The sequence below is a fragment of the Thunnus maccoyii genome, chromosome 11 (genome assembly GCF_910596095.1).
Source record: "Thunnus maccoyii chromosome 11, fThuMac1.1, whole genome shotgun sequence".
NCBI classification, from domain to species: domain Eukaryota; kingdom Metazoa; phylum Chordata; class Actinopteri; order Scombriformes; family Scombridae; genus Thunnus; species Thunnus maccoyii.
In genome coordinates this window covers 32,640,732-32,653,376 of record NC_056543.1, presented here as the reverse complement: position 1 = coordinate 32,653,376, position 12,645 = coordinate 32,640,732, and the positions used below count along the sequence as shown (strand labels likewise).

Below are 12,645 nucleotides of genomic sequence, written 5' to 3'. Positions count from 1 at the left end.
ATAGCAGCACGGTCAAGCTGCGCTGAGGCATGCCAGGACACTTCCGGTTTGGTTCCAACATAAAAGCATAACTGCTGAAACAGCATTTCCTCAATGAGCACTGAAGTGGAAGTTTTCTAAAAGTAGCAGTGCTACAATCAAAGACACTAATGAGTAAAATACACTGTTGTAAAAACAGGCCCTGCATTCAAAATCTTACTTCACTAAAGGTACACAAGTATTACATTTTTAAATCAAAATGCTACTAGTATCACCCCTCAGTGTTACATCATTATATATCTTTCTCTAGCATTTTCATTTTGTAGCTGGTAGAGGTGAAATAAGTATTGACTACTTTATATAGTCTACTGTTGTAATTTAGTCTATATTAACATATCATCTGTTATAATTTGATCATATGTTTAGTATATAGAATCTGAACCTGCAAGTAATCAGTAGTTGTCACATAAATGTAGTGGAGTTAAAAAGTATAATATGTAACACTGAAATGTAGTGGAGAAGAATTATAAAGTAGCATGAGATTAAACAATACTCAGGTAAAGTGCAAGTACCTCAACATTGTAATGAAGTACAGTACTTAAGTAAATGTATTTAGTCACATTCCATCACTGTCTCTGACTTATGTTAGTGGCAGCTGGAGATTATATTCTCAATATATGTATACTGATTTGTTTCTGTTGGTTTATCTAATGTATCAGAATGTATTTAAGCTTTAAAACTACATTTCTACATGACAGTGTTTCATCAGGACACAGAATTGGCGCTCATTTCATAAAGTGTTGTATGCCCTCCTTTATTTGCTTATTTCTTTCTCCTTCTTACTAAATCAGAGATCTTTTTAGACACTTCAATCTTTTCTTTCTTTCTTCTTCTCATTTTCTTCTTCTCATCCTTGCATGACCATCAGGGCCGCCAGACTGACTGTGGGGCAAATTGAGGTAATTTGTTTCTTTGTTTTTTTTCCCCAATTTTCAGTTTCTTTTTTTTTTTTTCTCCAGGCCTGCATTCCTTTTGCTGGTGAATTATCTTGTATCACTAACTCCAAAAGAGAACTGGCAGATGTTACATAAATACCAAAAAGACAACACGCTCACATGAATTCACTGTTATTTATCAAATGATTTGGTTAATTATTGGACCGTCTACAGGACAGATGAAGTAAGAAAAGCACAGGCCTTGTTCCTTTAGCTAAAATCAGGAGCTCTCTGTCTGTGGGACAATTGTTAAAATACCATAACCATTTTATTTTTAAAGTCAAACTCACTGATGTTCCGGATACGACCTGCCTGCCTGTGTCTAGCTTGATGAGTCTCTCCGCGAAACGCTACGAACTTCCGCACGAAATAAACTAAATAATGTCATCCTGTGGAGAATATACACTAAAACTCGATTAAAATTAAAAAAAATCAAATTAAATTGAGAGCAGTAAAACTTGGGTGATGTGGTTATCAACTGGGAGGCAATAGGCTATATATTCTTTCAGCCCAGCAAGTACTCAGATGTACAAGTAGGAATGTCACAATATAAAAACAGAAATAAAAGTCCTACATTTAAAATCCTACTTATGTAAAAGTACAGAAGTATTATCAGTAAAATGTTACTTAATGTATCAAAAGTAAAAGTACTTGTTTACTATATATGTTATAGATTATCAATGAGGTGGAGCCATTGCTTTATATACAGTCAGGTAGTTCCAGGCCCTTCCAAAGGTCACAAGATACATGTGAGAGGTCGTGAGATGATTAACGGGAGAGGAAAAAACTAAATCCTGCCTCACTACTTTATATTCATATTTTGGACTTTCCTCTAATCTTTGCTTTTTTGTGAAATATTTGATAATTTGCCTGTTTTGGGAATTGAACTGTTACTTAAATGGAATTATCTATGACGTTTAAAGGTGAAATATCTCTTTGGTGGAACTGTTAAAAACTCAAAGTCATCTGAAACACGACAAAGCCCCTACCACACACTGCTTTAAGTTATCACAAACCAAAAATGTTGGGAACAATGAATCCTTAATTGCAGCTGTCAGATAAATGTAGTGCAGTTAAAAGTAAAGTAAAATGTAGTGGAGTATTGATCAGTGTGGGAGGACAGGCTGTTTGATATCAATATTATAAAATAAGGTGACAGTGGCTTGAGAGGCAGATTTCCAACCTAAATATATTTGTATATTTGAAACCATTGTTTCTCACTCAATGGTTTCTCTTGTGAACTTCATATGAGCTTTTTCAGAGAGTTCACTTTCACCTGAATCTCACATACAAAACAACCACTGTTGGTTTGGATGGATCATAACTGATTTCTGTGGAATTGTTGGGGAAAGTGTGAGTCAGACCACTTTCACTTTTGGACAGTCTTTATTTCATAACTTGTTGAGACTGCAATGGAAGGTTCTGCTGATGGAATCTTCCGGCACTGGCAACAAAAGGAACAGAAACTGACGGCACACAGATGGTTTCACTTTCTGAACAGTTAATTTTGTCCTTATTGTAACTATAAGGATTTCTTCTTTTTTATGTCATTGTATTGTCATTGACTATTACTAAAACTGTTCTTCTTCAAGTTCAAATTTGACCCTTTGGTGAAAACTGAATACTCTGAAGACTAAACATCTTGCCTTACTTTCTTTTTTAAATTAATTTACTCAAGAGTTGGTGCATTTACCTTTCCTTTGTATACTAATCTCTTCAAATATTCTTTCTTCTTTTTCAAATTGTGCTCATTTGTGGCTCCCTGTCTTTTAGCCATGCTAGTAGCATGACTGGAAATGTGGGCCTAGTGGTTGCTCCACCACTGTGGCACAGAAATATCTCAACAGCTTTGGAAAGATTGTGACAAAATGTTGTCCAGCCATTCATGTTCCCCAAAGGATGACTATGATGATCCCCTGACTTTTTAACATGACATTTGTGGTTGGTGAAATATCTCCTTAACTATTACTTAAAAGTAAAAGTCCTGAATTAAAATGTCACTAAAAGTACAGTAGTTATTAGTTACATGTAGTAGTTATTAGCAAAACTATCAAAGATAAATACAGAGAAACTGTTGAACGGGACTGTAGGAGTTAATTAACACCAGAAGATGTCAGCAATGCCACATTAAGAATACTCTAAAAGAAGAAGAAATCAAGTATCAGAGACTGCATCATGTTTTATTCCACTGTAATAAATATTCAGAATCTAGTTAGAAAGTGCAAAGGAAAGGAAATAAATCATAGTATAATATTATTTTTTTAATTTCTTAATTTAATTTTTGTGGTCCTTATTTTAACAGTGTTACAAAAGAATGCACATAAGACAAAGAGGAACAAGAGAAAAATCTCTTATAGTATTGTCACACTTTAATAAAGCTCAGAGCATCATGCATGCAGACGCAGAGAGAAAAGGCAGCCCACACGGATATATAGTCATAGCCACACCTGTCACAAAGGTTACAGAGCACTCTGTCATCCTTAGAAGCAATTAATGGGTGCAACAGTCAGCCCTTGGTTTGTTACTTATCAGCGTCCGTCTGCTGATAACTGGAAGCTGAAAGTCAAATGACACAGCTTCGCTTCTGATACATACATTTCTGGGAACTGCATTCTGAACTCTCTCATATGAGGGTTATTGTCAAAGCTGCTTCCTTCAGTAAACATCCTTACCTGGTTTTGTTTCTTCTACAGTGGCGATCTTGCTTCTCTCTGACATACCATTTTAGCCTTGGCCTTTCTAAACAGTTTACAGTTAGCAAATTCTCTGCTCACACTCTGAAAGACCAAGATGACTTTGGTCGTACACATTCCATGAACCTTCTGTTACATTGATAGTACTTTAGTATGTAATCTCTCTGTTCTCTCAGTTAAAGGTCACATGGTAAGATTCAGACTGATTAATGCCTGCCCCCCCCCCGCCCCCCCCCCCCCCTTTTTTTTTTTTTTTTACCTCATACGAAAAACAACTAAGTCCCAAAATACATAATCAAACATTTCATTCACCATTATCTTCATACCCCAGTTTTATATTTGTTTGTATTTATTGGGGCAGTGTGCAGTGTGCAAACATACAACAGCACAACAACAAACAGTACACAGCAAAAAACACACAGAACACACCATACAAAATACAAAGCTACATACAACAGCATATCACATACACCCACAATGTAAATCAGAAATTAACAATGTATTTGCTTACTTGTACTATTCACGAGGTGTACGACACATTTGTAATTCCCTGTCACAGTTATTCCATAAATTAACCCCTTTAACAGTGACACATCAATTCTTTATATTTGTCCAAACCCTTGTTATTTTAAAGATACATATTCCCTAGGGAGAACAAATGTGCTAAAATACAGGATTTAAATATATATGTATATATATACATATATTATATGTACTGTAGTATATAGTATGTGCTGTAGGAAGCATAGAAAGTCTATAAAGCTGACCGCGCAGAAGAGGGCGCTAATGCAACACATCTAAAGCCTACAGAAGAAGAAGAACTTTTTTGGTCAACGTCACTTCCCGTCTTGCGCAGAAGCGGCGGCAGCCAACCATGGCGACTGTGGCGGAGAAATCAACGAAAGAGCGGCTGCTGTCTGTGTTGGATGATTTAGAGGTTTTATCTCGGTAAAGTTCAACTTCGTGTTATGTTTTCAAGATTTACAGATGCGTGTTGATATGTGTGATATTTGTGAGTTTTCCACCGCTGCTGCTGCTGGCTCGGTGATGAGCAGTTCACCCGGCGGGTCAGACTGGGAACTACTTTGTTTCTGCTTAGCCGCGGAGTGAAACCTGACTGAGTGTTTGTGTTTCAGGGAGCTGATCGAGATGCTGGCTCTGTCCAGGGGTCAGAAACTGCCCCAGCCAGGAGAGGATAGCCAGGTAGGAACACACAGCCCACACACTGCCTGCCGGCAACATATACCAACCAAAATATACTGGAAATATGTTAGCTATAGCCACCGTACATCTACTGCTACTGGACTGTACTTGAGTCCAGATTTGTACTACTTTACACAAATATTTCACTTTTACAGTTACAGTACTAGTGAGCTTACTTATTAAGATTTTATTTAAAAAAACATTGTGTTTACAAAAAATGTTGCACTATCATAGATAAAAATACCGGAGGCTACATAAGTTACACCTACAACAGTAAAATACTGCGTACACATGAATGCATCAGTAATAATAACTCAGTAATATAATAGTACAACACTCACAGGGGCCACTTTTCTGCATTGGTTACTTTACTTTTGATACTTTACATTTTGCTAATATTACTAATGTACTTCTTTCTTTAGTAACATTTTCCGTGTATGACTTCTTCCTGTAATGGAGTCATTTTACAGCATGGTATTGCTGTTTTTACTTAAAGTCTCCCTACACTCAAAAATATGTTTTTCCTCTTGTTCCTAGAGTTGGATGTTTGATCTTGACTGTGCAGAATGATGTATGTGCAGAGTTTGTTTTCACATACATCTGCTGAAAGTGGAAAGTTTCTCCGTGCTCATTAAAAATCAGATTTAAGGGGCCAACAAGCATGATTTGTGATGTCGACAGTTAAATTCAAAGCAGATCCTGGTCCAATTTTCATCTTACACTTGAAGCCTCCAGTGCACACACACTGAGAATGGACTTTACAGTGAAGTAGGAGACATCTTGTGTCCAGCAGGAAAACTTTTGACATTAAAAATATTTGCATATTCATAGATTCAGAATTTTTACATGAGGGAGAAGGAGATGTAAGAATTTCTACACCGATAATTAAAAAAACCATAACAGACACAAATGATTATTCCAAGTAGAGTACTTTTATATGCACATGTCTGGAGGGGATCTTAATATAATATAATAATGACTGGAATGATGCCACTCTGGAGCACACAGTTACACTTAGTAAATAACTAACAGACTGAGCCAGCTGAAGGTTAACATTAAATAAAATTACAAATATATAGAACAAACCCAGCACACTGTTTAATAACCCGCAGGTGTATTTGAAGACATGCCCATAATCCTCAAAGACTTGTACCACCTCCTCCCAATGTACACAAAGCAGTGTATTTTAAATATTTGTGTCATTTGTTTCTTTCCATAACCTAAACAAAGATTGTAATTGGAAATCACAGCTGCTTTCTCATCTGGTTAAGGAACTGAGGCACCTTGTGAAATGGGTCCAGATTGTACATCACTGTGCACCAGTAGGAAGTATTGTTCTGCAGTGGCAGCACACAGGAAGCTTTTAAAAGTCCAGAAATGTTTGACGAAGCACCTGCAGTGTTTCTTAAACTTCTTATTTATGATGAAAACTGACAGTTATTTCTGTTGCTGGAATAAAATAAAGTATCAAGAAAAAGCACAAACTCAGGCTAAGTAGAAGCAGAAGCCACAAGACTTGCACACATGGGTCTACCAGCCCCTTTGACATTTTCTAGTAGTCCTTCATGCACCTGCTCTTGTGAGAGAATGAACCCAACAGTTGATTTTTGTTTTTTTTTCAGTCTCATTATCATCATCTCTCACTTGCATGCTCACCTCTTGACTCCTCATATTGACAGACAACTCCACCTCAATCTAAATGGAAACTCTCAACTGTCAATCAACTCTGAGCCACGTGTGAGCTATTTGTGTGTGTGTGTGTGTGTGTGTGTGTGTTTTGGCCTCAGATCCTGGAGCTGCTGGTGCAGAGGGACAGGGAGTTCCAGGAGCTGATGGACGTTGCCCAGCAGCAGGGGAAGGTGCACCAGGAGATGCAGCTGCTGGAGAAGGAGGTGGAGAAGAGAGACAGCGACGTCCAGCAGCTCCAGAAGCAGCTCAAGGAAGCCGAACACATCCTGGTGGGTTATGCTTGATCCTCCAAGCTGGTATAAGATAGTGGAACTACTTTTTATCTCATTACCTTGCTAATAATAATGTCATGTTATTTTGGATAGGACTAACATGATTTCACACAACATTAAACCTAAAGTAGTAGTCAGAATGAACAGTTTTGTCAGAGATATGTTATTGTGTGAAAAAGTGTAATTCCAAAGATCTTCTTAATGGTGCATTCAGGGACAGTCCAACATCTGAGAAGTGATAGAAAGGACTGATGTATATAAATGGGACCTATTATGCTTTTTGTGGTTTTCTGTTATTTATATACTGTTATGATGTTGACTATCTATGTTCACTCGCAAGAACAACACCGTACATATTTCTACCATGTTGAAATGTAGAAATGTAGGGAGGACGGATGGTTGGAAAGAGGAGTGAAAGAGGCCTTCTATGTCAAAGTAGAGAAACCATCTCTCAACATACAACGCTGTCCTCTCATCCCTTCCCAGGAGATTTAACAACCATTCACATTTGGCCTCATGTGACACCAACGACTGACTGTGTTTACAACAGTCAGGAGCACTAACAAATCAAGTGGTATCATTGACCTTGATAATGACACCACAGAGGTTAAATACCTGGGACTCCCCACCAGTTAGTTAGAACTGTAGAAGCCCTTTGGATGAGAGGAGAAACTTCTCCGAGTATCTACAACCAAGTCCAGTTGCCCTGGATTCAACCCTCCTTGGATAATGTATTGTACAGTAATGTTGAATGTCTACTGCAGACTTTTTAAAGTCGAGCATTTTGTCACACAATATTGAACATGTTCTCCATTTTGTAGTTTCAGAGACAGTATTTTATTTCTGATGCCCTGTCTTAATTACTTGACAAACAGAAAGACGCTGATGATTGCAAGTTCTTCTGTTGATCTAAACCCACTCCGTCTGTCATTTCTAAGGCCACTGCTGTTTACCAGGCGAAAGAGAAACTCAAATCCATTGACAAAGCCAGGAAAGGTGAGCTAACACACCTGTGCAACACTGTGATGAACACTTGTCGACTCTGGTTTTGAGTCTGTTGGTTTGTCCATAATTTAGAGTTGTTGACTTGTTTTCCGCAGGAAGTATCTCATCAGAGGAAATCATTAAGTACGCTCACAGAATCAGTGCCAGCAACGCGGTGTGTGCTCCTCTCAACTGGGTACCAGGTAGGAACCACAGAGTCACCGCAGCCGCTGCTGGTTGCCAGTTTCATTTATTCCACTGACTGTTAACACAAATGTTTATCTCAGGTGATCCACGCCGACCCTATCCCACTGACCTGGAAATGCGCAGTGGAATGCTGGGTCACATGGCCAACTTGCCAACCAATGGCGTGAACGGACATCTGCCAGGTGACGCTCTGGCTGCTGGGAGGTTGCCAGGTAAGTCCAATTGAAGGTTTAGCTTAGTGTTGTTGTACAGGCCTCTAGATGTTTCCTCCTCTTGCTCAGGGTTCACTAACTGACATGAAAGGTTCAAAAAAGATCTCATGTAGGTTTGTTTCCTTTTTGTGAAAAAGCTAAATTTCTGTGCAACCTAAAGCAACAGTCGTAATTCTTGCTTTAGGTGGTGAACTGATCTGTCCACAATGACATCAGTTTGACATTCATTCTAAATGTCCATTTTGTTAGCAGTTTGCTACTCAGTCTGACGCTGCCCTCCTGATAGTCGTTTTCTTTGGCAGTAGGATTTCATTCACTATGGCCTGCTCTCTGTATCAGGACATTTCAGAGAGTATTTTCACTTGCCTCATGGACACTTGCAAAAAAGACAAAGGAAAATATTTTATAAAATGTGATAGGTTCAAGGCAACAGAGGCAGTTAGGGAGATAAGGAACACAGTGTTAATGTGTTATCCTTTTAGCAGACAGCAAGGCTAGCCTGTTACTAGCTAACCAAATAAGCAAACTACTTGCTACTTTCTCATGATTCTGCTGTTGGAGCAGACATTACACCAAAGATTTGCTCACTGTTTATTATATTAAACTATTATGAAATGTATCACAGTGAAGCAGATCAGTTTATTTTATGTCTAATAGCCAGGTTTAGTGTTCAAAGGTAACACCTTCTAGAGGTTCAGACTTGCTTAAATGGCTGAACATATGTTCCAGTCTAGAGGTGTGAATCTTTACTAGCCTCAAAATTTGATTCAATGACAATTCACCTGTCAACAGTTCTCAATGTATCACATCCTCAATTTTCTATAATACTGCACATGGCTACTTTTTCATCTGAACTCCATTTTTATTTCGAAAGTGCCTTCAAAAATCAGACTACAACAGTCTATAATATAAAAAGCTGTATCTTTTCAATACCAGTATCTGTGTGACCCACCCCAGTACATATACATTACAAAAACACACACATGTAACGGCTACTGGACTAGCTTTACTCATTGACTCCATTACCTGGGCTTTGGTTTGGCTGTAGAGTGCACACCGAGTTATTTTCTTCACCCCGGAGTTGGTTTAAGTTGTGTTGATTTTGCAGTGTGTCTTGTTTGTTACTGCTGGAGTTCACTGCTCCATTGAAGTCAGTCAGTTCACAATATACTTCAGGTTCATCTCACAAAGGTAATTGTTCAGTCATTAAATCAAAACATGCTTGCAACCTCTGCCTTTAGTTAAGATGAACTGCAAGATAACTCTAGTGTGTGTGTGTGTGTGTGCTGTAGACTGTCCAGCTGCTGCACTGACCTCACAGTTGAGTTCTGCCTTTGTTGTTCCATCAAACATTTGTGAATGGATTTCAGAGTTGTCCTCATCCGCAATGCAATGCATCTTAGAATTGTGAAATTTCCACATCTCTAGTCCAAAGTGTCAGTCTTTTTAGTATAATATTCCTTCTTCTGGTTACTGTCCCTCCACAGCTGCTCAACCATCCAGGGAAACAAACAGAAGGAGTTTTGTACTAAAAAGACTTTGGAAGATATCCACTTGATATGACAAACTCAGACTACTGAAGCCTCTAATAAAGCTTTAGATAAACTTCTCAGTACATTTTTGAAAAGAGGGAGGACTGTGGACTTTGTCTCCTTCCATTTTTTTAATGGTCAGTATGAACAGAAGGTAACAAATCTACCTTAATCAGACCAACATTACTGATCTACAACCACATTTCAGGTACCTCTCTTCTTCCTGCCCAGTTGGTAGTTTTTTAATCATGATTTGTGCAAAGCCAAATCATATTTCCGTTGCAGACCAGACCTTACCAATAGCAGACTGATGAAACTGCTACTAACCAAAATAACACACATCTCTCCTCTGTTCCCTCAGACGTCCTGACACCTCACTACCCCTGGCAGTCCTCTGACGTCTCAGTCGGGATGCTGCCCCCTCACCATGGCAACGACTTCGGCCTGGAGCCCCCGGGTCATAACAAAGAGAACGAGGACGATGTGGAGGCCATGTCCACGGATTCCTCCAGCAGTAGCAGCGACTCTGACTGAAAGACAGAGACTCCATGTGTGTATGTGTGAGTGTTTGAGAGGGCACCACTGATCATATACCTTCACCTTTTGGTCATTTCAAACCCAGCCTATGGAAGGACAGTAATGAAGTTCAAGTGCATTTAGGCCCATTTTACTCCAGATTAAGTCACTCTACATGACAGCCTTGCAGTTCAACTTCTTGTGAGTATTCGTCTCTTCTGTAGAGGTTCAGGAATATTTACGCTGTCATGGAGAGCTGCTGTTCAGGAGCTCATTAATAAAGTTTCATATAAAGGCTCTAGTCTTCCATTAAACTATCATTAATAGTCAGCTAAGGTCTTTAGTTCCCCACTATCCTCTCTTTTTTCATTTATTTCAGTTGTGTAGAATGAGTCATTTTGTAAGAGTGGCATTATTTAATTTTTTTTTTATTGATTCTTGCATTGCATAGAAGTCTACATTTCAGTTTTAACATCATTTTACCAGCCCTGTCTGGACGGCTAATAACACCATCATATCACCCTCATGAGTCACTTTGTGAATCTGTGAAAGGATGGCCTGGCAGTTGACGGTGCTCCGTGTAACATTTACACATGAATAAATTATTATTTGTTCATTTTAAGACAGTTTCATAATTCATAATCCTGCCTGTTTCAATAAGGTTATTCTGAGATGTATATGGAAGGTAATCTGCTGTCTGAGGGAGCTGGTCCTCCACCGTAAACAACACCAAAGCTGTCAGGACTTGAACTAGAGCTGCAATGATTAATTGATTAGTTGTCAAATGCTAAATTAATCGTCTACTATTTTGATAGTCAATTAATTGTTTTGAGTCTCCGAAAAAATGTCCAAATTCTCTCCAGCTCCTGACATGTGAATATTCTCTGGTTCTTTTAGTCCTCCATGACAGTAAACTGAATATCTTTGGGTTGTGGACTGTTGGTTGGGACAAAAAAAGACATTTGTAGTGTCAGCTTGGGCTCTGGGAAAACGATGATTGACATTTTTCAACATTTTCTGACATTTTTATGGACCAAACAACTAAATTGAGTGAGAATATAATCAATAGTTTAATCAATAATGAAAATAATCCTTAGTTGCACCCTAGTTTGAACTGCCAGCATATGAAGAAAGGCATGAGGGAGCGTGTCAGGGTTCTCAGTGCTTTTCAGGTATTCACTAAATGTCTTTTAAAGGAACAGTTCCACATTTTTGGAAATATGCTTATTTGTGTTCTTACTGAGAATTAAATGAGAATATTGATATCACTCTCATGGCTGTCTGTGAAATACGAAGCTACAGCTAGCAGCTAGGTAGCTTAGCTTAGGATAAAGACTGGGAACAGGGGGGAATGGCTAGTCTGGCTCTGACCAAAGGGAACACAATTCTCCTGCCAGCATCTCCAATTAACACATTATATTTCTTTATATTTGATCAAAGTCCAGAGTTTAAATATGCCAATACGTGATTTTATAGGGGTTATGTGCAGATGTTTTATGATAACATGTAATTCCTTCCTGGAATTTTGTTGTCAAGAAATAATCGGGCACATAACTCTCTGTAAAACTACAACTTGTTGTATTTACACTTCAGTTTTTATACAGATTAAACAAATGAGATATAAAGTGTTAATTAGTAGTCTTTAGAGGTGCTGGTAGGCAGATTTTACTACCTTTTGAAGAAAGCAAAGAAGTATGTTTCTCACAATGTGGAACTATTCTTTTAACAGCCTGTATTTGTACCAGTTTGAGAATCGAAGTGTTAACAACCCACAGCAAACCAGGACTGCGTATGTAGTTTGTAAATTCCCCTAGACTGTATGCAAATAACAACAAAATAAACAAAAGCAAAAGCTAATAAAGACTTTTTTCTAGACTTTTACATGAAAGTAAATATAATTGTCCTAATATCCTTCAAAAAAAAACCCCGACTGGGCTTAAAGAGAAACCAAATGCAAAATGAAACTTCTCTTGCTCTTTGGTGACCATGTTTGAATCTGTATGTGTGACTCCATGTCTGTCAGTGGTAGCCTATATGTTCCTAGTGTAGTGTGAGTGGTTATATATCAATATGGACAAATGCTGTTGATTTACCTTTGTGTAAATAAGCTTGTACATAGTCTGCCTTGTAAATAAATACATTTTGAATAGAAACTGTGTGTGTTTTGTCTGTGGCTATCATTTTGTGTTGTTTGCTTGCTTGCTTTTGACAAAGTAAACAACATGAATGGGGTTTAACCAATGTGTAAAGGTAAATAAATGATAATACAGACAGAGATTATCACATAACACCTGTCATAAATGTACAACAGCACATCAATAAAATGTATAGAAAAACTGTTTATTGTTCCATTCATATTGGAC

At 38.1% G+C, this 12,645-nt stretch overlaps 1 protein-coding gene across 1 annotated transcript; it reads left to right on the top strand.

Annotated features, from left to right (window-relative positions):
- Nucleotides 1–4,504: 4,504 nt before the first annotated feature.
- med4 (mediator complex subunit 4) lies at nucleotides 4,505–12,436 on the top strand. Its single transcript, XM_042427104.1, has 7 exons — nucleotides 4,505–4,615; nucleotides 4,804–4,870; nucleotides 6,658–6,828; nucleotides 7,770–7,827; nucleotides 7,932–8,018; nucleotides 8,103–8,234; nucleotides 10,128–12,436. Exons 1-7 carry the CDS (start codon nucleotides 4,542–4,544, stop codon nucleotides 10,298–10,300), a joined length of 762 nt encoding a protein of 253 aa, XP_042283038.1. The 5' UTR covers nucleotides 4,505–4,541; the 3' UTR covers nucleotides 10,301–12,436.
- Nucleotides 12,437–12,645: the final 209 nt, after the last annotated feature.